Source organism: Micromys minutus (assembly GCF_963924665.1).
Source record: "Micromys minutus genome assembly, chromosome: 6".
Taxonomy (NCBI): Eukaryota; Metazoa; Chordata; class Mammalia; order Rodentia; family Muridae; genus Micromys; species Micromys minutus.
Genome location: NC_137975.1, coordinates 45,751,929 through 45,775,784, shown reverse-complemented (window position 1 = coordinate 45,775,784; position 23,856 = coordinate 45,751,929). Strand labels below are relative to the sequence as shown.

At 36.5% G+C, this 23,856-nt stretch overlaps 1 protein-coding gene across 1 annotated transcript in view; it reads left to right on the top strand.

The window, feature by feature from the left end:
• The window catches only part of PLXDC2 (plexin domain containing 2), a 351,096-nt gene that overhangs the window by 157,602 nt on the left and 169,638 nt on the right, over nt 1-23,856 (top strand). The window contains exon 3 of the mRNA XM_080917571.1: nt 20,833-20,979. Within this exon, the coding sequence (XP_080773697.1) occupies nt 20,833-20,979 (147 nt within the window). The remainder of the gene's footprint in view (nt 1-20,832; nt 20,980-23,856) is intronic.

The window sequence follows — 23,856 nt, the reverse complement described above, 5'->3', positions numbered from 1 at the left end:
TTATGGCTTCATTAATGTCACCTGTATCAGTTACCTTTCTCTTCACCATGACCAAACATCCTGCAGAACTTGCATTATATGAGTAAAGGTTTATCTGGACTAACAGTTTCGGGAAATTTTTAGTCTACCATGGGGACAGCGTGCTGCAGCTTAAGTTGACAGGGACATGTGGTGAAGTTCCTGGGGCCCAGCTTAGTGTGGTAGAGGTTATGGTGGCATAGAATAAGATCGAGAGCTCTCAGGTCATTGCTTCACCCATTGGCAAGGGATGCTCAGGCTGCTACCTGAAGCACATATAACCTTCAAGATCTTCCTCCTGCAATCTACCTCTGCCATCTAGGTTATTCATCTCAAAAAATACTCACAAACAGTGACACAAAGTGGGGACCAAGTACTCAGACTGCTTTCAGTCACTTCACAGCATAAAATGGGGTTTTGTTAAGAGCTGTGTTGGAAAGTGTTAAATGTCAACTTGACAGGATATAGAAGGGCAGGCTTAATGGGGATTCTTGATCATGCTATTTGATGTGGGAGAGAGAGAGGGCAAGTGGAGTGATCTCCCCAGTTTATTGCCTTTTGCTGACTGTGGATTATATAGTAGCATTATTGCTACTAGCCTCAAGCTTTTGCTGCTGTGATTTCCCCAGTAAATTTCTTTCTCTCTTAGTTTGTTTTTGCTAGGGAGTTTTATAATTGTAACAGGAGGAGAGACTAAGATTTGGGCATGTAACATTCAAACAATTTACTTGGCTAAGTATGGGCTAGCTTTTGCATATGGAAACTTAAGTCTCAATGAAACAGGTTGGGAGGTTGGGAAACATATTGGCCTTTTCAAGCATGACCTTCATATACCTGTTTTGATAGGAGTGAGTTGCTTACCAAAGAATGAACTTGGTCCCAGCTTCCTTCTGTCCCTTGCACTCTTGCTTTCTTTCCACACACTCTTCTGTCAAGAAGTCCAGAGCCAAGAGCTGCCCTTCACTGTTGTTCTCAGCAACCTATAAAAATATGAACCAATCAATTTTTATTCAATACAAATCACCATCTTTGATATAATGATGGAGAAGGAGAAACCTGACTGAGTTGATATCCAAACAAATAAAGTTGGTTCTAAGTTGCCAATCCCCAAAAGAATGTTTTTAAATCCTTAATTTCAATTTTCAATAAGATATTCTATAAGAATTTTCTACCTGTAGCGAACAGAACAATCTGTTATTTCCTTACTTTTTGGCTGCAAAACTCATTCCTGTTATTCCTCCCTAATTTTCACAAACTCTATTTGGCATAATTCTTGCTGTGAAATCTTCAGGCCATTTGCAGTTATATGAAATCTCAGCTACACAATGTAACCAACTATGGGCTGGATTTAAGAAACTATTAGACTGATTACAAAATCATCAAATCAAAATAACCAATGCAAACCCAGGATTCATCTTTGCATTTGACTACAGTAGTATCAGAGCGTGCATGTGCTGTTCATGTATGACCTCTATTCTTGGCTGTGAGGAAAGCTTGTTCATTCTTTGTCCTCTGACTGAGCATTTCACTATTTCCTTATTCATAACCATGAATCCTTCATCCCCTCTTCTCTGAAATGGTCATGACTCTTTGAGAATAAAACCCACTCATAATTTTGGTATAACTGTTATCACATTTTTCTAGGTTGTTGTTGATGTCTCACAACTAAGCAATATTTAGAACTGTAGCTACCAATTGCCAATCTCAGTGTATTTGTTGGGGAACAATTCTAAGCAACTTTTACTTACACTGTAAATTAATAAGAAACTAATACTTATTCACTTAGAGAAAAATCCATAAGCAAACAGGAATTGTTGGATTTTACACAAAGCTTATTTAAATTTATCTTATTTTAATTAGTTATAATCACATTATTTCTCCCCATGCACCCTCCTCTCTCAACCCCCCTCAAATTCCACTGTTCCCCTCCCAAACTCATGGACTCTGTCTCTTTAATTATTCTCTCTCTCTCTCTCTCTCTCTCTCTCTCTCTCTCTCTCTCTCTCTCTCTCTCTCTCTCTCTCACACACACACACACACACACACACACACATGCACAAACAAACAAACACACACACACACAAATAAACATTTAAGTAAAACCTATTATATTTGTTTAATTTTGCTTTGATGCATATGATTTTAGGTCTCACCATTTGAAATTGGATAACCAATTAAAAGCTCATCACTGAGGATGAAGAGTTCTCCATTTTTCAGCATTGTTAACTGCCTACTTAGAAAAATAACAATAGTAGGTTCACCTCTAAGTTTTTTGTTCACTTCAGAAAGTTCTAAGTAGATTCCCAATTACAGTAGAAGCATATTCCATTAATAACTCCTACTCCTTTTTATTTTAGAACATTTCATTTGATAAGCATAAACAAATTAAGTGATCTAGCTGATACAAAGTGCATTATTCATTCTATAGCTTAATTAAGACAAGCAATGTTAATGCAAACCTCTAGAGGTATGTTTTGTTTTGTATACATGTGTGTATGCATGTGCAAGTGTGTGAGGGCATGTGTACATGCATGTGTGAGTGTGTGGGGGCATGAATGCATGCATGCATATGTATGGATGAGTGTGTGGAGGCACGTGTGCTTGTATGTATATGTGTACATGTACTCAAACATGAGTGTGTATGATTTTATTTCTTGTATTTGAGTCAGGCCTTGAACTTTATATGTAGTAGTTAAATAGTATTTAGTTCTTTCTCTTCTCAAATGCTGGGCTTACAGACATATGTCAACCAATGTATCATATATTTATTTAATAAAAATAATAAATATTAGCTGTTCACGAGAGCCAAATAAATGCACTTTACTAATTAATAATTGAGTATCAAACACTCAGTTACAATCCTGTCTTCAATATATATATATATTGAATATGTAAAATGCCAAAATAAGACTAAATGGTGTGATTTGGTTGCATATTTGTCTCTGTGAAGGAAGTGATATCTTTTATTTTAATTTTAGAATTACCAAAAACCATGACATTATCACTGAAAAAATATCTGAAATCTTTAGACCTTGAACCATAATGATTCAGTGAGAACAACACTGCAATAGATATTAATGACAACAGGCAAGCGTGGGGTCTATTGAACATGTCTAGATGTCATCAGTGATCAAAATTTCTGTATCAGCACAGGTCTCAAGAGAAGTATAAATAGTGAACTCTCCACATGGCCTGGTTTCTACTGGGTGCTGTTTATTAATAATGTATTTGAGACAGCCATAATTACTTCATCATTGAGATTTTGTCCTGCATAGGTGTCCAAATCTTGGGGATTCTCTGCTGTGGTGTCTGATGTGTCTACCACCTTATATGAGGAACTTTATCTATAATGCAACAGTGTTAAGGACAAGGATATATGGGAAGTGTTGAGGCTACAAATGTCCCATATTTATTAATGGAGATAGAAGATGGTAAGTAAATATTTCCTAGAGGATGGTTTACTTCTGTATTCATCTCCCCTGCGCTACATAAAAATACAGAAGAAAGACTCTCAGCAAACTCTTCCATGTTGACCATCAACATCCCAAACTACAGAATGATGAAAAAATTAATATACTTTGCTTATAAGCCAACAAATTTTTGCTGTTCTATTATTTCAGTAAAAACAGCAGATTAAGACACATATTTGTAGATGGGTGGAAATGTATAATACAGCTCAAAACAATGCAGCTCATCACTCAACGGTCAAAGAGGCTTTGTTTTGAATTTTGTTTCAAAGCTGGTAAGATACAGATTTGGATGCTACATTAAATATATGTTGCAGAATTGATAGGACCATTTTACAGTTGTTTATTTAAAACATGTAACTTGTTAAATGTTCAGCCAATGCCCTAGAAAAATGTGTTCACACCCTGCATTTGTGAAACTTGTAAAATTGGTATTAACACAGAGAGATTGCCATTTCCAATGATCATTTGTGACTTCTACAGAATTCTTGGGGAAAAAACATGTTGTCTGTGTTTTGGAAAAAATCCCAAGACCTAGTAAATATTTAGAAGTTTGATTATTCTATAAAAATAAGTTGAAAACATACTGGGAGTGTTAAAAGTGTAGGTGGAGACATGGAGAGTTCTGCATGGGGTGTTCAGCTAACTGGTGGTATTCTTGGTTTTTCTCGGAGATTTCATGTCTGCCTTCATGTTAGAGCATAGCAGTGTGTCCTTTCCCGGATTATTATTTAGTCCATCTGGTGAAATGGCATAGATTTTGGAATTTTTAAAAGGTCTCTAGGTTACTCTAGTGTGTGGACAAATTTACAAACCATGGCTGTAGTTCAAAGACATTTGTTAGATCTTGGTGTTGACTTACTTGGAACATCTGTTCAAGTGTGCATTGAGAGAGTGGTGGCAGGGCACGTGCTGTTTGAAGAGGCAGAAGGAGGCTCTTCGTCAAATCCAGGTGCTACTAAGCTCTTTTCATATGTCTAGTATATGAACTGGGTTTTGGCAACAATGATATTAATTTCCTTAGAATTGTTTTCTAGCATTTAGTATGATATAGAGATATGTCCTCCTTCAATATGTTCACTGGCATTAGTTATTCAGAGCTTTCTGGATTGTCCTAGTTTATAGACTAAAGAAAGATACTTCAGGCTTAGTTTTGAATGTTTCTCTCCTTTCAAGTGGTGTAATCTTTGAAATTCTTCACAGCATTTCTCACAATGGCTCCCTTTCCTTTCTTGAAAACTTAGCTTGAGCTATTTTTGATTCTATTCTTTACCTATTGAAATAGCTTCCAAACCAATGTTTGATTTTTTTTTTTTTTTTGGTAATTTATCCTCTTTTCCAGATTATTTTCCAAATGGTAAGTGTTTTCCTCTCCCTCACACAACCCCCAAACCTCCCTTTCTCACCCTCTTGTTCTTGCTCTAGATCATTCTCAGACTTTCTGGAATGACATTCAGGTCATTGTACTGAAATTTCCACACAGCTAACCATGCCCATATCACCCGGCTGCCCTCTGTGCCCCCAATGTTCTATTTAGCTCCCAGATCATCCCATTTGTCTCTGTATATTCACCTATATTCAGAACAATGCTAATAATGACTATGTCAAATTCCAATTCAGTCTCTAAGACAAAGAATGCATTTCATAGTCCCCTAGAATCTTGTTCATCTAATCACTAAAATGAAAATAAGACTACCTTCTACTTGGCTTACACAACATAGTTTGCCAATACAGTATTGCTTATGCTGATTAGAATAAGAAATATTTGAGAGCATATGTTATTGTATATTCTCAGTGGATTTGGGAAAGCAAAGACTTTATATCATAAGCATATTTTTATGGTATCTGAATAGAGACCTCCCACATACACATTCAGCACATCAAGAATACTTGTTAATTTAAATGAATGACAACCCAAGGAAAAGCTTGTAAGTGCAAAGGTCTTCACAAATCTCCCTGAGATAGACATCCTTAATTCAAATATTTACCTGCATGCATTTTTCACTAGTAGTTCTTTCCACTAGTAGTTAAGACAGCGAGAAGCAATGGACATTGACATTTCCTTTATGTGGCTTTGCCAGGCAGAGTCAGAAAGCAAAACAAGCCTCTTGGGCTGCACTGAAATGAAAAATTCTCTTCCAGCTCTTCTGTAATTTTATTGCAAGATGTAAATGTCAGCTTTATAGACTTGCAAAACTTTCTGCACAGTCAGCAAGCATAATATTATAAAAATATTCATTTGAATCTAGCACTGGTAATTTAAAAACAAAACGACCAATAGATTGTGGTTTTGCTTCTTATTCCCTTACTCTCTTTTTATCTATTTTTTTAAGCTTCATTGTGTTATTTTATTGGTTATTCTATATATTTACATTTCAAATGTTATCTTCCTTCCCAGTTTATCTCCCTCTGCCCCTCTTGCTTTTATGAAGGTGCTTCCACTCCCCCATCCCCCACACCCCTACCTCAGTGCCCTAGCATCCCCCACACAGGTTCCTCAGGCTTTCCCTCACTTTTCTCTGATTCCTCATCCTAGGGAGATGCATAAGTTCCTCCTTGAGCCTTCTTTATTACTTACTCTGTGTCAGTGAAATGCACAATGATTATATTTTACTTAACAGCTAATATCCACCTACAAGTGAGTATATATCATATTTGTTTCACTGGGTCTGGATTACTAGTTGTATCATTGATATTAGTTGTTTTTTATTTTACTATTTTTTCCATTTTTATTGGATATTCTCTGTATTTCCATTTGAAATATTCTCCCTGCCCCCCTCCCATACACCCCCTTCTCCTTCACTTGACTTCAGGAAGATGTACTCCTTCCTAATCACCCTCTCCACCCCACTGCCTTAGCATTCCCCTACTTTGGGAAAATGGGCCCTCCCCCTAGACCAAAGGCCTCTTCTCACATTGCTGGCAGTCATGGCTATCTTCAGCTACATGTGCAACTGAAACATAGGCCTCTCAATGTGTGCTCAGTGGTTGGTGTTTTAGTTTATGGAAGTTTTGAAGGGTTTGGTAGGTTGATAATGTAGTTCTTCCCATGAAGTTGCAACCCCTTTCAGCTCCTTCAGTCCTTTTTTTAGTACCTTCATTTGGGTACCTGTGTTCAGTCCAATGGTTAGCTGCAAACCTGCTCAGCTGTGACTCGGGCAGAGCCCCTGAGGAGGCATCTCTATCTGGTTCCTGTCAGTAAGTACTTTTTGGCATCAGAAATACTACTTGGGTTTGGTGGCTGCATATGGGGTGGATCTCTCAGTGAGGCAGCCTCTGAATAATCTTTTCCTCAATCCCTGTTCCTCTGTTTAATATTGTATTTCTTCCCATGTGTGTTTTGTTCTCCCTTCTAAGAAGGACTGAGGTATCCACCTTCTAGCCTTCCTTCTCTTGGAGCTTTGTAAGTTCTCTGATTTGTTTCTTGGGTATTCAGAGCTTTCTGGGGTTAGTATCCGCTTATCAGTGAGTGCATACCATGTATGTTCTTTTGTAAATAGGTTACCTCACCCAGGACGATAGTCTCTTGTTCCATCCATTTCTGTAGGAATTTCATGAAATCATTGTTTCTAGTACCTGAATACTCCATTGTGTAAATGTACCACAATTTCTGTATTCATTCTTCTGTTGTGCCTGGAGCCATGGGTCCCTCCATGTGTACTGTGTGGCTTGTCGTTTAGTTCCTGAGAGCTGTGAGGGGTCTGATTTGTTGGTACTGTTGTTCTTCCTATGTGTTGCAAACCCCTTCAGCTCCTTCAGTCCATTGTCTAACTCCCCAGTTCTGTTTGCTTTTATTTAACCTCTGTATTAGCTTCCTGCATTTAACTGAGTTACTGAAAAGGTTTTACTTTCTCTGATGTGATTTTTGGACCTTGTGTTTTTAACATTGATTGAGAAATTTGTATGAAGATTTATAACGCTAAAAGAACCTCTGTGGCAAAGAAAAGAGATTATTTAAAACCTATTGATTTTACTCTGCATATTAAGAGAATATCCTTGCTTCAACTTAAAAATTCAGCCTCAGCCAGGGGGCTGAGTGGTTTTATATTTACAACTCTCCAAACTGCTCATGAACAGGGCAGTGAATAATGTGCCAAAATAACCACAAATTCTTGAAGCCCCTCCTATGTCAAATCTATTGTCCCGTCCATGGAAAGTGTCAGGTTGGTATAATGTGATGTCAAATAAATAATGCAGGCCTTTCACGCCATGCCTCAAGATGCTATAAATTATTATTCTAGTCTCTAGGGTCATTCTGTAACTTTGTACTTTTGAGAGCACCAATGTAGACAAAGATCTAGACAAGAGACCAAAACCACCAGAAATGCACTAACCTCAACCTATGGCCTGTCTGGCTGTAGAGCAATGTTGTGCCAAGTTAGCATCATTGGGGACATGAATGTGGTCATACTGAATCCATCCCAGTGACTCACTGGGATCAACCTAATTCATAGTGACAAAAACCCTAGTAATGGTGCTCACTCTTATCTCACCAAATAGGAGAGATATAAGTGACCCCCCAGAACAGACAGATAAATGCGGTCAAGAAGATTTAGAGCACGGAAAGACTAAGAATACCAAACAGAATGGTTGATAATTGTATTTGTCATAATCATTATAATGTTTCAATCACCTATAATAAAAAAGAGGGCATACTGTTGTGGAATTTGAAGATTTGGAAGTACTAGATAAGTATAAAAATAAAGGTATGGCAGTAATATGTTTTAAGGATATCAAGAGAATTAAAGGGAATTGAACACTAAAGAAAAAAAGTGGCAAATGCTTTCATTCCAGCCTTTGGGAGGTAGAAGTGAAGACCTGATGGGAGGCAATGAACATAAAGAAATGAAGAAGAAGAATAGGAGATCATCATCCATATGTATCCAGTGCCTTCAACAGCAGCATCTCTGTGATGCTGGAAAATAATAAATTTCCATGAACACAAAGGAAGATTTGGGTGGTGCATAATATGCCGAGGGCTTAGCATAGGAGTGACGGCCATCTAGCCTCATTGGTGAGAAGAACTTTGATTTTATTCCATGTGTGATGAAAAACCATCAATTGCAAAGAGGAGAAATGTACTTAGCATTCTGTTTTACAGGGTTTTCTTTCCCAAAGCAGCAATGTACCTGTAGAGGCTAGAGCAAAATTAATTAGTAGGAAGGTAAACAGAGCTAATGAATAGGCTCATAAGCCACTGGAAAAAAGTGCAATTCATTTTGAAGTAGTGAAATGTTCCTGATATTTAAAAAATACTGTGGTAATGAAAAGAACCTAAGACTTGATTGTGGTCCTGGAACACTCGTGTACCTGAATTGATGCCACACTACTTCATGCATTTTAGCTTCAGTTAGTTCTCTTCAAAAAGTTGGCCTAATTTACAAAATTGTTAAACTGCTAGGCACATACTGTACAGTATATGTCAACCCAGAGGCTTGGAGTATCAGTGACTCAAAAGCTTTGACTGAACTGACTTATCATTTGCTGTAAATTTGTGATTTCCTCCTTTCTGTGTTTTTAAACAAGAAAATCAATAATTAACCACCCAGAAAGAGCCCTGTGCTGGATGGCAGAGATGCGTGAGGAACTCTTCCTCTGTTCAGTGTGCTTTGAGACATGACCGTTGCGAACGTGTTCTTCAGTAAATGTTAGTGTAAACTAATGTAGATTCTCCAGTTTTCAGTCGCTCACTAGTTAACAATGGTAGCACGTCATGAGAGCTCCAGGTTCCAGTCTTCTTCTCATGTTCATGTTAAATAATCTCAAGCCAGCACTGCCGATTTGGTTATTTTTAAACTCATTTCTATTTCACAGCTCTGAAAAGTTGTGGCTCAGAAAGCTAATGGCAAAATGACATGCAGTAAAAAGTAAAGAAAGATTCGGTTCTGACTCTAAAACTGGAGCGTGATACAAAAAATTCATTACTCAGTCCCACTCTTGGTTAGACACTGTATAACCCTGGGGGTCCAGGGAAGGGCCAAGCTTTAGGAAGTAAAGCTGCTCTAGGGAATAGCTGGAAAAATGGAGAAGAGAAGCAGTGTTGTCTGGCATTAAATGTGTAAACATCACAAGGGAAAATCAGACCAATTCAAAGGACATTAATATATCTGACATTTAAAATGCCAGACTGGAAAGTTTGGGAATTGTAATCATTACCTTAGAATCAGAAGGTTGGCCAAGGTCTGACCGGTTGGAAGAAACATTCAGCTTTTCCACAGATGCTGCTGATGTGCAAGACTTAACTGGGTTATAAGTTTAGTGATGACTTTTCAATACGTTTCTCCATAATCCTTTTAAAATTGCAAATGACATTCCCTTCACTCTCCTTTCCTACTCCTTCCAACCTTTATGAAATGATTTTATCAAGACAGACAGGTTTGTCGGAAGGCCCTCCTATATCAGAACGCTTAAATGGCATTTTTATTAGCTCTAGAAAATTACATGATTTTACAAAGGTGACACATCTGAGGCTCTTTTATAAATCCAAATTTCGTAAAGGACCCACATACATGTTATAAAGATTGAATTATATTTCTCCCCAACCTCATTCTAGCCCAAGCATCCAATTTGACTATATTTGGTTCTAAAGCATTTAGAGAATAATTATACTTAATTGAAGTCACAGACACGTTGACCCTATTCCTTTAAGATGACTGCTTTTACAAGATAGAAGGAGGAAACACCAAATCTTCTCTCCATTTAGTGAGCAAGATTGTGATGTTTAAATTGGACAGAGTTCTACCTGAGGACATAGCTATATCACTCCTGGGCATACACTCAAAAGAAGCTCCAACATCTAACAAGGACACATATTCCAAGATGTTCAGAGCAGCCTTATTTATAATAGCCAGAAGCTGAAAAGAACACAGATGTCTTTCAACAGAGAAATATATACAGAAATTGTGGTACATTTATACAATGGAGTACTACTCAGATATTAAAAACAATGACTTTATGAAATTCCTAAGAAAATGGATGGAACTAGAAACTATCATCCTGAGTGAGGTAACTCAGTCACAAAAGAACACACATGGTATATACTCACTAATAAGCTGATACTAACCCCAAAAGCTCTGAATACCCAAGAAACAAATCAGAGAAATTATGAAGCTAAAAGAGAAGGAAGGCCAGAAGGTGGATGACTCAATTCTTCCTACAACGGAGAATAAAACACATATGAGAGGAAATAAAGGGACAAATAGAAGAACAGGTATTGGAGAAAAGATCATCCAGAGACTGCCTCACGTGGGGATATATTCCATATGTAGCCACTAAACCCACACAGTATTGCTGAACCAAGGAGTGCTTACTGGAATCTGATATGGACGTCTCCTCAGAGGTTCTGCCAGAGCAGTACTGATACACAGGAGGATACTTGAAGCTAACCTTTGGACTAAACACAGGGACTAAAGAGCTAGAGAAAGTAAAGAGCTAGAGAAAGGACTGAAGGACCTGAAAGATCTGCAACCCCAATGGGAAGAACATAATTATCAACTATCCAAACCTACCACAGCTCTCAGGGACTAAAACACCAATCAAAGAGACCCATGGCTCCAGGTACATTCTCTGGCATCAGTGTGAGGAAAGGCAATTGGTCCAGTATAGGCTCCATTTCCAAGTGTAGAGGAGTACAAAGGTGCTGAGGTAGAAGAGGGTAGTTGGGAGAGGGAGCACATTTATGGAGGCAATGGGAACTGGAGCATGGATGGAATTGGAAAACAAAGGAGATAACATTCTTTGAAATGTAAATACAGAGGATATCCAATAAAAAATAAATAAGTAAAACCAGGAAGAGAACCCTAGTAGAAAGACAAACTATTCTAAGCTTTGAATTCTTTTGAATTCTAAGTCTAAAGAGATGTGAAAAATAAAAACTAGAAGGAGGTCCACCGTAAAGTTAGTATTGTAACACAAAGGTCCCAGGCAGCCAATGTCCTTCAAGATCAAAATAACTAGAGATGGCATGTTCTCTAAAACAGTGTTTCAGAACCACTGTGACAAGAACACATGGAAGTTGTCCCAAAGCAGGTATATAAAACAGAACACTACAGAGCACCCAGCGATAAACTTAAATAGATGGGAATACATAGTAAAGCACATATATTAGAATAAAATGCAAGCACCAGTAAAAAGTGGTGGCAAAATTCTTTGTATGCCTGAAGAAGGAGACTTGCTCAGTATCTATGAGTATACAAACACAAAACAGAACAAAGAAACTCAATTGAAATTGTTTCAAAAATCTTAGCTTCTTATTAAAATTACCAAAACAGCTTGGGGAATGCATGGTAACGTACTTCATGTTGTACATATAGGTACGAAGTCTCTGGATAGAATTGAGCAGCACTACAATTAGTTCAAATAGTGGACAACTTGGGTAGTATGGAATTCAAAAGCTTCAGCACTACAAAAGGAGCTCTCAATACTGGGAACAGATGGCTCACGGAATTGGAGATTATCTTTGCCAGCTACACTTTTAAGCGTTAATATCTAAAAGATACAAAGAATTCCAAAATTTAATCATACACACACCACTACTGCCTACTCCTAAATGGACAAGTGAAATGTATAGACACTTCTCATTAAAGTCCAATTGGCTAATAAATATTTTCAAATGTTCAACATCCTCACATAACAGAAAATAATACAAAGTAAGATGATTTTGGTATTCTGTGCCCAGTCACAATGGCTATTTCCAAGAAAATATGACATCAAATTCTGATTTGTGGTGTAATCCTTGTTGTCACTATGGAAATCAGCATGGAGGCTTTAGCCACAAAGAAAAAAAATTAAACTACATTTAGAGGATAATAGAAAGAACTGGAAAGTATTATATTAAGTTGGGGGAAACTTAAGAAAAATAAACAGAACATTTTTCCTCTTCTATACAGATCTTGGCTTCTAAATATTAAATGTGCAAATCCAAATGGAATAGGCACAGATAGAAGCCAGGAAACTGGGACGTCGTCTGTGAGGTAGGAAAGAATGCTCCAAGAACTGGTGTGGGGCAACAGATTGTCACATGAGCTATGAAGGGGAAACAGCACTGAATAGGAATGGTACAGCAGGGATAGAAAGAGGCAAGAGGGGAGGAGGAAAGATAAGCATAGGAACCAAGCATGAACTTTCCATTTCAATTTCTGTAGAAATGCATTAACATAGCAGCCACATTGTATTTGAATTTGCAAAATTGCATCCAATAAATAGAAAATAAACTTCTCTTGTGTAAATGTCCCATTATATAGCATTTTGAAAACAGCTAGAGGAGAACTATAGTGACAAGAAAGTATGTTCCAAAGCAGTTGTGTTGACCATGGAAAATAACAGAATTCTAGGAAGTCTTTAATGTTTATATTTCTGCCTTTTCCAGTAGTAATTCAATTGAGACTTATTCTATTTCTATGAGTGTGTAGGCTTTGTGTTTTTTCTGTTGTTGAAATCGCAGCTTTAATCTATTGTATTCTGATACAATTCAGGGGTTATTTCAATTTGCTTGTGATATTTGAGACTTGCCTTGGGACAAATCATGTGGATTATTAATGTGTGAGGTTAGACATGTGGCTTAGCATTTAAGTGGTGTTTCCTTTACAAATATGAGTGCCCTGGTGCTTGAGGCATACATGTAACAATTGAGATTTCATCTTGGTGCTTTTTTCCCCTTTTTGATGAGTTTGAAGTGTCCTTCATCTCTTTTAATTAATTTTGGTTTGATGCCTATTTTGTTAGATATTAGACTATCTACACAAGTTTGCTTCTTGGGAAAGAAGGATTGTAACATGCAGAAGGTTCAAGGACAGCACAGGAACATGGCCTACTTATTGGGTCCATAGGGATTTGCAGAGACTGAGTAATTCAGGGAGTCAGTATAAGTCTTACTTCTGCATCTATCTTAGTTTGTATAGTTTGGTGTTTGTGTGTGACTTTAACAAGGAGCACAGGAGGAGTCTCTGACATTTTCCCTAGTTTTTGGGACACAGTTTTTCCTTCTGGGTTGCCTCATCCAAACTTTATATTTACCTAGTCTTATTGTGACTTGTCATGACACATTTGGTTGACATCCCTACAGAAAACAGAGGAGGAATGGACCTGTAGAGATGAGAAGTAAGGGGGAGAGAACTGGGAGGCAACGAGGGGGTATAGTGAGCAGGTACTAGATAAAAAAAAAATAAGGAAAAAGAAAAAAATGAAAGATAGACTAAGCTGTAAATAGTCGTAAAAATAAAAGAGGTAAGTAGGTAACACTCTGTAGTGACATAAAGATGGCTGTATAGGAACAGCAACAAAATGTAACAGAAGTACGTGATGAGAGCTGCTACAGGGATCTGATATATGCAACTCAAATGGGTTGATTTCTGTTCTTCTAGCTCTATAGCAAGATATGGGATGGTATATTATGACACTGTTTTTTATGACTGGAGGGGATGTTAATGTAATACTAGCTGATGGGTATTGAAGGCTATTCAAAAGTAATATATAATTCATCCTATCATTCTGAAACAGTATGGGACTTAATAATGTTGAATTCTTTATGTTATACTCATGTATTTTAAAATATGTTCAAATGCATTAATTTCATTTAGTTCTATGGCAATACATTAAAAGAAAGCTAAATATTATCATTAACTACCATTTTAATAAAGAAACTTATCTAACATGAAAACCTTATACCTGTACCTGTAGAAAACTTTCTTCCAGGAGATTGCATAAGGAGGAGTGTGGTCTTTATCTACTTCTCTTTCCATGTGTTCTGCTCTTGGCCATTCCATATGGTGAGGATGACCTTAGTATCCTACTATAGGTCCTTATCTCTTTTTATCCAGTGTGTAATCCTATCAAATACATTCTTGGCTATTTGACAAACAGTGTACAAGAAAAGCCAAACCGATGTGAAATGAATGAATAACTGAATGATCACTTCACTAATATTCCAGAGCTTACTGGTGATCAAACCTAAAAGAAATGGAGTTCAGAGAGCAGCCTGCTAGTCTTTGGGCATACCTAATGCTTCCTCTATTAGCTACCGGTCATCCCCTGCCCACAGATGGCAGAATGTAGCTGTCTTTATAGACCCTTTCTGTGAGCCTTTCATGTGACCTGGAAATAATGCAGCAGGTTATACTGGACAATAACTGAACAGAAACATGAGACCATCCTAAATATTACACTTGTTAACTTACAGAATACACCAAGATCTAAGAATTTCCTTGAATAACTGTTAAATATTTGTTTCCATACTTGCTTTAAAAATGTTTCTCATTAACAGTGTTCTGTACTTTAGTAAAACTAAAGAAATGTGATACAGTGATGCTAAGGTAGTGATTGTAAAATTTCAGACTCTTACTATCTGGTAAACATGGATATTTTCTTACATTTCTTTAAAGGCTACAATTAATTTTCTATTATTAGTGTAAAATATTGAACATTATATAACTCAAAGAAGCTAGTATCTTAAAAAAATATTTATTTCAAATATTTATATCATCTTTGCCCCAAAGTAATTCAAGTTCTTGAATCGTAATTCTGTTACTTGTCTGACTTAGTGTGTTAAGGACTTTTCTTTTGGAGGTCTTCAAAGTATATGATGTAAAATTCCAATTGTTCTTTTAGTTTTTCACAGTAAACAGCCTTGCGCCTATTTAAATATGTTGACATTTTTATTTAAAATATTAGATGTTTAAATTAAATGCCTTGTTATATAAAATATATTGTAGTGATTTCCCAAAGACTAAGTTTTTTTCCTTTGAGAAATCATGAATTTTCCAGTGTTTTGTATAAATGTCAACAAAATGCTCAGTCTTATATAATGTTTTAATTATGAAAATGTCAAGTAATATATCAGGAAAAGCTATTCCATCTAACAGCTATTACTTAAAACTTAACCAGTGTGTTTAATATATTCTACACAGATAAATTACATATATTAATTATATATGTATCTACTACACACATGCATATACAAACACATATGATAAGAGAGGATCAAGATGCATGTAACAGAAAATAAATATTCCCATATGGGTAAATGTAATTTTATCAAATTAGATGTACTTGAAAGTGATATTTGAGGAAAGTAATGAGTTTAATATATTTCTGCTGGCCTTTGCTGTCATGTATGCAGCTCTAACCATTCAGGTTTTAGACTTCTGCCTCCAATGATGACCTTAAAAAATCAAAAGTGTTTTACCAAGTATTTTTGTGCTTTCAGGTTCATCTGTTAATTAACTGCTATGAATCATGAGCTAAGCATATCAGCACATTAATTAGTTTGTTATCACAATGACTGCCAGAAACAACTAAGGAAGTCAAGGCTTATTTGAGGTCCCGGCTTTATAGAACTTGAATCCGTTGTGACAGTGATGTTATGTCAGGGTATCTCCGTTCATAGAGAAGGGTCATGGGGAGAAGGCATCACTCATCTTAGTGGAACTTGAAGCAATAAATAAGCCAGGACACAGGACTGTCCCTAGGGACTTCCTTACTTTATCTGAGGCCTCTATCGTAAAGCTGCTACAAACTTCCCAAATAGAGCCACCAACAGGAGAACAAGCATTTAAGCATGAACCTCTAAGGGGCATCTCACCTTCAATACACAACAATTTGGATACCATTACTATAAACTCATGATGGAAAGGAATTACATACCGACTTATAATAGCTGCACTTGACCTTTTGTGAAGAATTCTTGACATTGAGTCAGTGTTCATTCAACAGACCTTTGCCATAGCTTCTGCAATCCTATACAGAGTCAAGGCAGCACATAGCTAACTGCTCACTGGAATCTATATGATAGGCAATTTAATAACCCCATGACTAATTAATTAGTAGGTACACTATGTTCAAGAAATCCTTTATGTATTAGAAAGATGCTGCCTTTTACTGAAAACTATTAATTGGTGGGAGGGAAAACTGAGCCATGAGTTTGTTCTCTGCGATTTTATTGAGTCTGTTTCCATGAAATCTTGTGAAGGTGTTAGCTTATCCAATGTGTTTTTACATATAATCAGATTTGTCTGTTTTGGATAGCTCTAGGTTTCTCTTGATCCAAATGTGTGGACTCACTCTCACAATGCTAGCACTTGGAATGTGGTCATGTGTTTAAAGCTTAGCCTGAGATACTTAATAGGTTCTAGGAATCCTGTGTTAAGGGAATGAAAAGGGTGAGATTATCAACAGAATATTTCAGAGTGTACACACATTTGTTGCAAGTTTTCTGAGAATCTGTTCTGAGGAAGGAGGGAATCTAATAGATGAGGAGAGTAAGGGATGAGAAGAGATGTGGAATGGAGCATCCTGAAAGGAGATAGAGAAAATCCATGCTCCCCTTTATGTCTATTAACCCAATATTGTCAGTGTTCCACTCTGATGACATTGTCGAACTTTTTCTGACTATCCAGAAAATACCCTCTGGAAAACTTCAAGGTTGTTGGGGGTTGACTTTTTAACATTTAGATTTTGAGGGAGGGTCCACAACGTTTATCCTGTAGCATCCATTCTGGACATGTTACATTGTGGTGCTTTCTGTTTCATGCTGTGGATTTCTTGAGGCAGGGTGGGTAGAGGACCAATACAGTCACATTTCTTATGAGGTCATCGTTGGGGACTCTTCTTAAGGGGTCATCTTTGGGCACTCTCCCTCACTTTGTCCTTTCTTCAGCTTTGTATTTGGACTGCCCTCTTTACTTTCTTAGAGTAGCACATTGGTTTACATCACAGAGAATTAATGCTTTTATTTCTCTGGAAAGTCTGATTTACACACTTAGTGTTTCTGATATCTTTATGTTTAAATAATAATAATGCCTTGTCAAAACATTTTTACAAGAACAAAAAAACCCCTCTCTATAGCTGGAAAAAGAGATCCTCTTTATTATAGACCACTATTTATGTGGTAGTCATAAGTTTAGTTCTAAAGGACCATGCTTTAAAACCTTGAGTATGTTTAATATATCCAGTTATATAAAATTATTAGCACATGAATAGCCAAAAAATAAGTTCTCCATTTCTTTTAGTTCTCAATGAAATGAACTTGAAGTTCAAGCATAATTGCTGTGTCTAAGCATACATACTATACTTAATCACCTCAACAGCCCTGGCAGAAGAGGGCACCAAGGATAGGTGGTATAGACTGTTGCGGGTTGCCGGTATCTTTGGTAACTTGTCTCCGAGGTTTTTGGGAGATGCCCTATGTTTCTCTTCAGCTGCACATTTGCAGGCATTTTTGACAACCTGAGTTTACAGCATTTAGAGTCACCCACTGAGCCATCTTCTTTCAGTAACAGTTGGTTTCCTAAATGAATGGGCAAGTAGGCACATCACACTAGAGTGTTGTTTTATTGTCTCTTGTGTTGGAAACAGTTTTACTTTAGAACAGAAAATAATGCTCTTTGTTGCCCAGAGTGACTTTCAATAACTCTTTAAGTGTCATTATGTCTAATAAAAAAGACAAAAAGTAGTTTGAATAATTTACTGGTGCTAAAATGTCACATTTTTGAGACATCTATTTTATGGCTTTCCTAAGTGTCTGAAACAAACACCTCCCTGGGATCTAACAACTTGTGTGCCCACATGCTTAGGTAAACAATAAATTGCTTTCATCTTTGAATAAAAAGTTGCCATGACAACTTGGAAAGCTTGAGCTATGTAAGTCAGTAGCAAGTCTTTAGCTTAACTTCAGTACATTCAAGACACAATATCCTTTTGAAGATAGTCTGACTTAGTAGAAAGGCAAAGGCATGATTTTACCAACCACAGCAATTATATCAAATATATATGTATACATACACACACACACACACACACACACACACACACACACACTTGTGTGTGTGTGTGTCTGTGTGAGTGTGTTTATCTCAAAGGTCAAACTTTTGCATAATCTTGTAGATAATTACTTATCTTGTTACAATGCTGTTTATTACAATGTCTACAAAATATTTGTTTTAAATAATTACAGAAATTAAGGAGAAAACCAGTTCTTCTTTTAAGTGTTGAGTTCTATCTTTATAGTGAACTCTACTCTTAATTGGTGAAACTTTATGCATTAATAATGAGTTACACAATATAGCTAAAGATTGTATTCTGGATTCAGTTTTTCTGAACTCTTTAAAAATAAACAAAACAAAACAAACAAACAAACAAAAAAAAAGCTCGTAACACTAACACTCATCAGCTTTTTTCTCCAAAACCATCTTTTTAAATACTCATTAAAACTAAATAAATTTTCATTCTTTATGGTTTGGATCTGGTGCCGTTTGGCAGGTTACACATTTCCATTTCCCTTTTCTCTCCGTATTACCTGTATTTTCAGCAGTCTGCTCATGATGCCAAAATGGCAGCAGGGTCAAAGTTCACATGTAGACCTTCCAGCGAGCAAAATAAGCAAACATATGTTCTCTGAACCACCAAATTCTTTGTAATGGTCTATGTTGGATCTATGTTCACATATGCCTGCTGCACTTTGTGTGTGGAGAAAGAGCAGCATGCTCAAATTTCTTGTTCTTCCTCTACTGAAGGAGTCCAGGGACGAAGGAGCTGGAGCAGACACTGGGAGACATGACACAATGCCTTTGCTCCTAATGAGTCTTCTAAGGAAGCTATGTTTGAAAGACTAGGAAACTCACAAGGATGCCCACACTCCTACCTTCAGGGCATATTATTCCCATATCCTTTGGGTCTCCTCTCTTCTTCTTGCTTTGCAGACATTTTCCTAATGTGGGCATACAGAGCAACCTGACCAGAAACCCAAATGTAGCTAGAACTTTATTACATAAGTTTATTAAACTACAAACTTTATTAAAGTAAAAGCTCAATCTTTAGTTAGCATTCATTTTCCTCAGCATTTCTGTGTTGAACTTTAATATTTCTTTTAGGGATGATGCAAAATTCCTTTAAATACTGCTTAGACTTAAACATTGTTTCACATTCAATAATTAGTTTCTGTCTATATGAACCTGATGAGTTGTGAAGACATAAACTAGATTCAGCTTTAGACCAAATGACTTGATACTTATCCTAGTAATACATTAATAATAAAGGGTTTAGACAAAATTCAGTTTTGGAATTTCTATTACTCAAATTCTAAATAATCTTAGTACACTTTTTTTCTCTGATATTTACTTGAATGTCCTCAGATGTCTTCTATTTTGTGACACCTCAGCTTGATAAGCACTATTGCATTTGTATCGTTTGTGTGTAGTTATACATATCTGTGCACATTTCAGAGTACTGCACAGGTGTCTGTATAACATAGGCCACGGTTGATGTTGGCTGCCATTCTCTATATTTTAACACCTAGTTATGTGAATCAGAGTCACCCACTGAACACAGAATTTACAAGTTTAAAGGCAGGCTGGCCAATGAGTGTCACGGATTTGCCTTTTTCCTCCCTATTTCCCAAGTACTGAATGAACAGGCACAGCTCCTTGTAGCTGGCAAGACGGCTCAGTGGTTCTTCCAGAGAACCCGAGTTGGGTTCCCAACACTCCATTCAGATATGTCCCAACTTTCTTTAATTCTAGATACTGGGATATCAAGAGTCCTCTTCTGACCTCCAGAGATACCAGCATTGATGTGCATATGCCCACATAATAGACAAAAAATGCACATAAAATATATAAAAATACATATCAATAAAAGTGAAAAAAATTTTTATATGACACATTGTGGAGTGTCTTTTATTTCGTTGATTGACACCCAAACACAGATCATCATACTCGAATGTCAAATGCTTACAGTGGAGGGGCCATCCCCCAATCCTGCAGTGATCTCTAGGTATCATTCCATGTTGTGGCTAATACGTGTATTTGATCTGTATTATGTAAGTGGCATAAGATTTTAAAACATTCATTCCCCCCCCCCCATTGAGCCTGAAACATAAATAAAATCTCTCTGAAAAGTACTATTGCGAGACCCATACTGAGAATTGAAATAAAAGTAGACTCTAATAATCCAAATTAAGCAATTATCTGAATTTCTAGGACCATTAACTAACAACAGTCCCCAGTGAGATGGTTTTTAAAGAATAAATTAATTTTGTTGTCACTTGCTATAATTATATAGCTCAAATCCTCAATAAATATTTCCAAGTTAAGCATTTTTGTCTTGTTAGCAGGAAAGTCTCTATTATTACTGTGACAAAAAAAAAACCATATTGTCCACAAAGTAATTTGCTTCTAAAATTTTTATACTTAAATATTTCTTCTAAAGAGAATGATATATTTTACATCTATCCTTTTCATTTTAATTCACTTTGCCAATTTGAAGACTACTGACTCCTTTAGTTGTAAAGGAATTCTCTAATAAACTGTGCAGCAACTTCACTGTTGTTAATGCTCACCTTTGTCCACCATCGCAGGAGGACACAGATCACAATTACTACATTTCTCGGATATACGGCCCAGCGGACTCTGCCAGCCGGGATCTGTGGGTGAACATTGACCAAATGGAAAAAGACAAAGTGAAGATTCATGGGATACTTTCCAACACTCATCGGCAAGCCGCGGTAAGTTCTTGGACATTTAATAGTTCTTTTCTCTACAGGGAGGAATGTGTCCAGTTAATATGTGATTCTCTTCCATGTTCTCAGCTCTGTGATTTTCATATACAGCTATATATAACACACTAAAGAAAAGAAGAAAGCAGTTTTGATTAGCTTATTATTTCATCCACAGTGTGTCTGATGAGTTACACATTTTTTCAAAAAGTGGTTCATATTAAATTATTTTCCATTTATGCAACACTTTAAAACCTGCTTGAACTTGAATTATTTAATTTTATTTGATCAGTATTTACCAGTTTCCCCTCTACAAGCAAATGGTTTATTCTGAGGCATAGTTTTGTCACTACTTATGTAGGACTGTTGTGGAGACAGTCACACCAAACTTGTGTATGTGAAGTTGCCATTGATATCTGATTTTTTGTACCAGTCTAGATAGATAAATGAATTGGCTCTTTTGATCTTCGAAATAATATTATGATTCAGACATTATTGAAATTGCACTGGCCTCCACATGCATGCTGTGGCATATGCTACCACCATATACCTCACACACACACACACACACACACACACACACACACTCAGGCACTATCACATATAGCTACAAGTGCACACAAATATACATAGACATAAATGAACAAACAAACACATGCACACGTAGTTAAACACACAAAACCCAAACACAAAGAGCACACAGAAATGGATACACACAGGCACACATGTGCACACATGCATATACACACATACACACACACACACACACACACACACACACACATACAAATGCACATTAGCACACACATAGCTACTTTTCTTGTATATGTTACCCAGAGGCTTACTATACCCACAAGAGTAAACAGCAAATAGGAAGCAGGATCAAGGGAATTTTTTTTTTTCTCTTAGACAATTTTAATGCAAAAGGTTCTTAGTAATTTAGATAGAAACAAAATTTAAATTTAAGCCCCAAGGGAATGTATGTGGATTTCTTAGATCTTATCACCAATTTATAAAATTTGCATGATCATGGGTCTGCATTTTGCCAACAAATTAAACCGGAAAAATCAAATTTAGATGTTGCTAGGTAAAGACTCAGGGGTGGATTATTAATACTGTTCTGGGCAAACAGGGAACAAAGGATGTGAGCCTGAAGACTGAGGTTTCCTGAAGAAGCCATTCTGGAACCTTCCTGATTCCTCACAGTGAATGAGAGAAGGGGCAAGACAGTGTCTTACTGGAAATACAACTTAAAGAAAACAAGTTCCCTTCCAGTCACTGCCATCTATAATGTCCATAATGGTTTGTAGGCTTACATGAATACTATAGAGAGGAGGAGGAAGGAAGACATAAATTAGGACTTCTATATTTTTTTCAATATTAAAGAAAGTGAAATTTCACACTTAATTTGTGTGTTACACTCCTAGACACTCCGTTTTTGTTTATTTTTTCAAATCATAATTTATAGTATTTATGTAATACCTATGCATTCTAGAATCTAATTTTGGGTATTTTCCATATCTCCATTGTACATTTGTTTATGCTACATTTCTGAAATTATCATTTATGATCTCTATAAATTGGTTGCTAAAGACTAATTTTACACTGAACAGATTAAAACAAGGAAAAATTTAAGCAAACCAATAACATACATGAGCAATGAAGCAAACAGTGTACACTAAAACTCTTACAGTTATTTGGGTACTTTTGTCCTTTATTCAAATTGACACAGTTATGAGTCAAACATTTATGATTTTAAACCTTAATGGCAGCCTGGACTCATTTCTTCTCCTCTGTGCCGACATTTTATATTGTTTAGCTCTGTGCATTTCCAAATCCACATTACTTAACTCAGTGCTATCTAGTTTGATCCAACAGCCAGATATATTAGAACTGTTCTGCCCTGAAACCATCATGACATTCTCATTAGAAACTCCCAGAGAATGGTCTCAAACTTAACACAACAAGTCTGAGGTTTAAAATTAGGTGACCTTGGCTCCCACTCTCATTTTCTCAGAATCTGACCTCTCCGTACCTCAATTTTATAACCTGAAAAAAAGGGACAAAAATACCTGCCTACCAATCCAGAATTATTGTGAGGTGAAAAAAGAAACCCTCACTAAAGGAAACCGGAGACCTTAAAAGATTAATGAGTTTGTAGAATTTTGTTTTTAGAAAGTCTTAATAATTTTTTTTTATAAAAACATTAACCACCAGTCTGGGAATGAAGCTTGTAGGTAGAGTGTTTGCCTAGCATGCAGGAACTTCTAGGGCTTGGGCCCTAGAACCATGAAAACTGGGTATGGGGAAGATGTCTGTCAGCCCAGTATTGGACAGAAGGAAGCAGATGATCAAAAGTCCAAGGTCATCACTGCTTACATAAGGATGTCAAGAACAGTATGGTGCCACATGAGACAGTGTATCAGAAATAAGAAAGAAGTCTGTTTCAAAAGCAATTGCTCAGTAAAAGCAGCCTGGAGAGATGGCACAGTGACTAAGTGTAGTTGGGGACCTTTCTGAATCCACCCCCTAGCACCCTCATCAGGTGGCTCACAAATACTTGTCACCCCAGTGTCAAGGGTTCTGCTGCATAAATACTAAGCATATCAGACATATATATATATATATATATATATATATATATATATATATATATATATATATATATATATATATAATAAAATGAAAATAAATTTTCTTTTTTTAACAACTTTGTTTTACAAAACAAAGATAAATGTACAGATTTTAAGCATTTTTTGCATAAAATTATACAATACATTTTTGTCAGTACTTTTTTTCAGATTTTAAAATAATTTTTACATAAAACTGTATGAATATATTTTTAGTCAGTACTTGATATTTTTAAAGGTTTGATAGTATGCATTG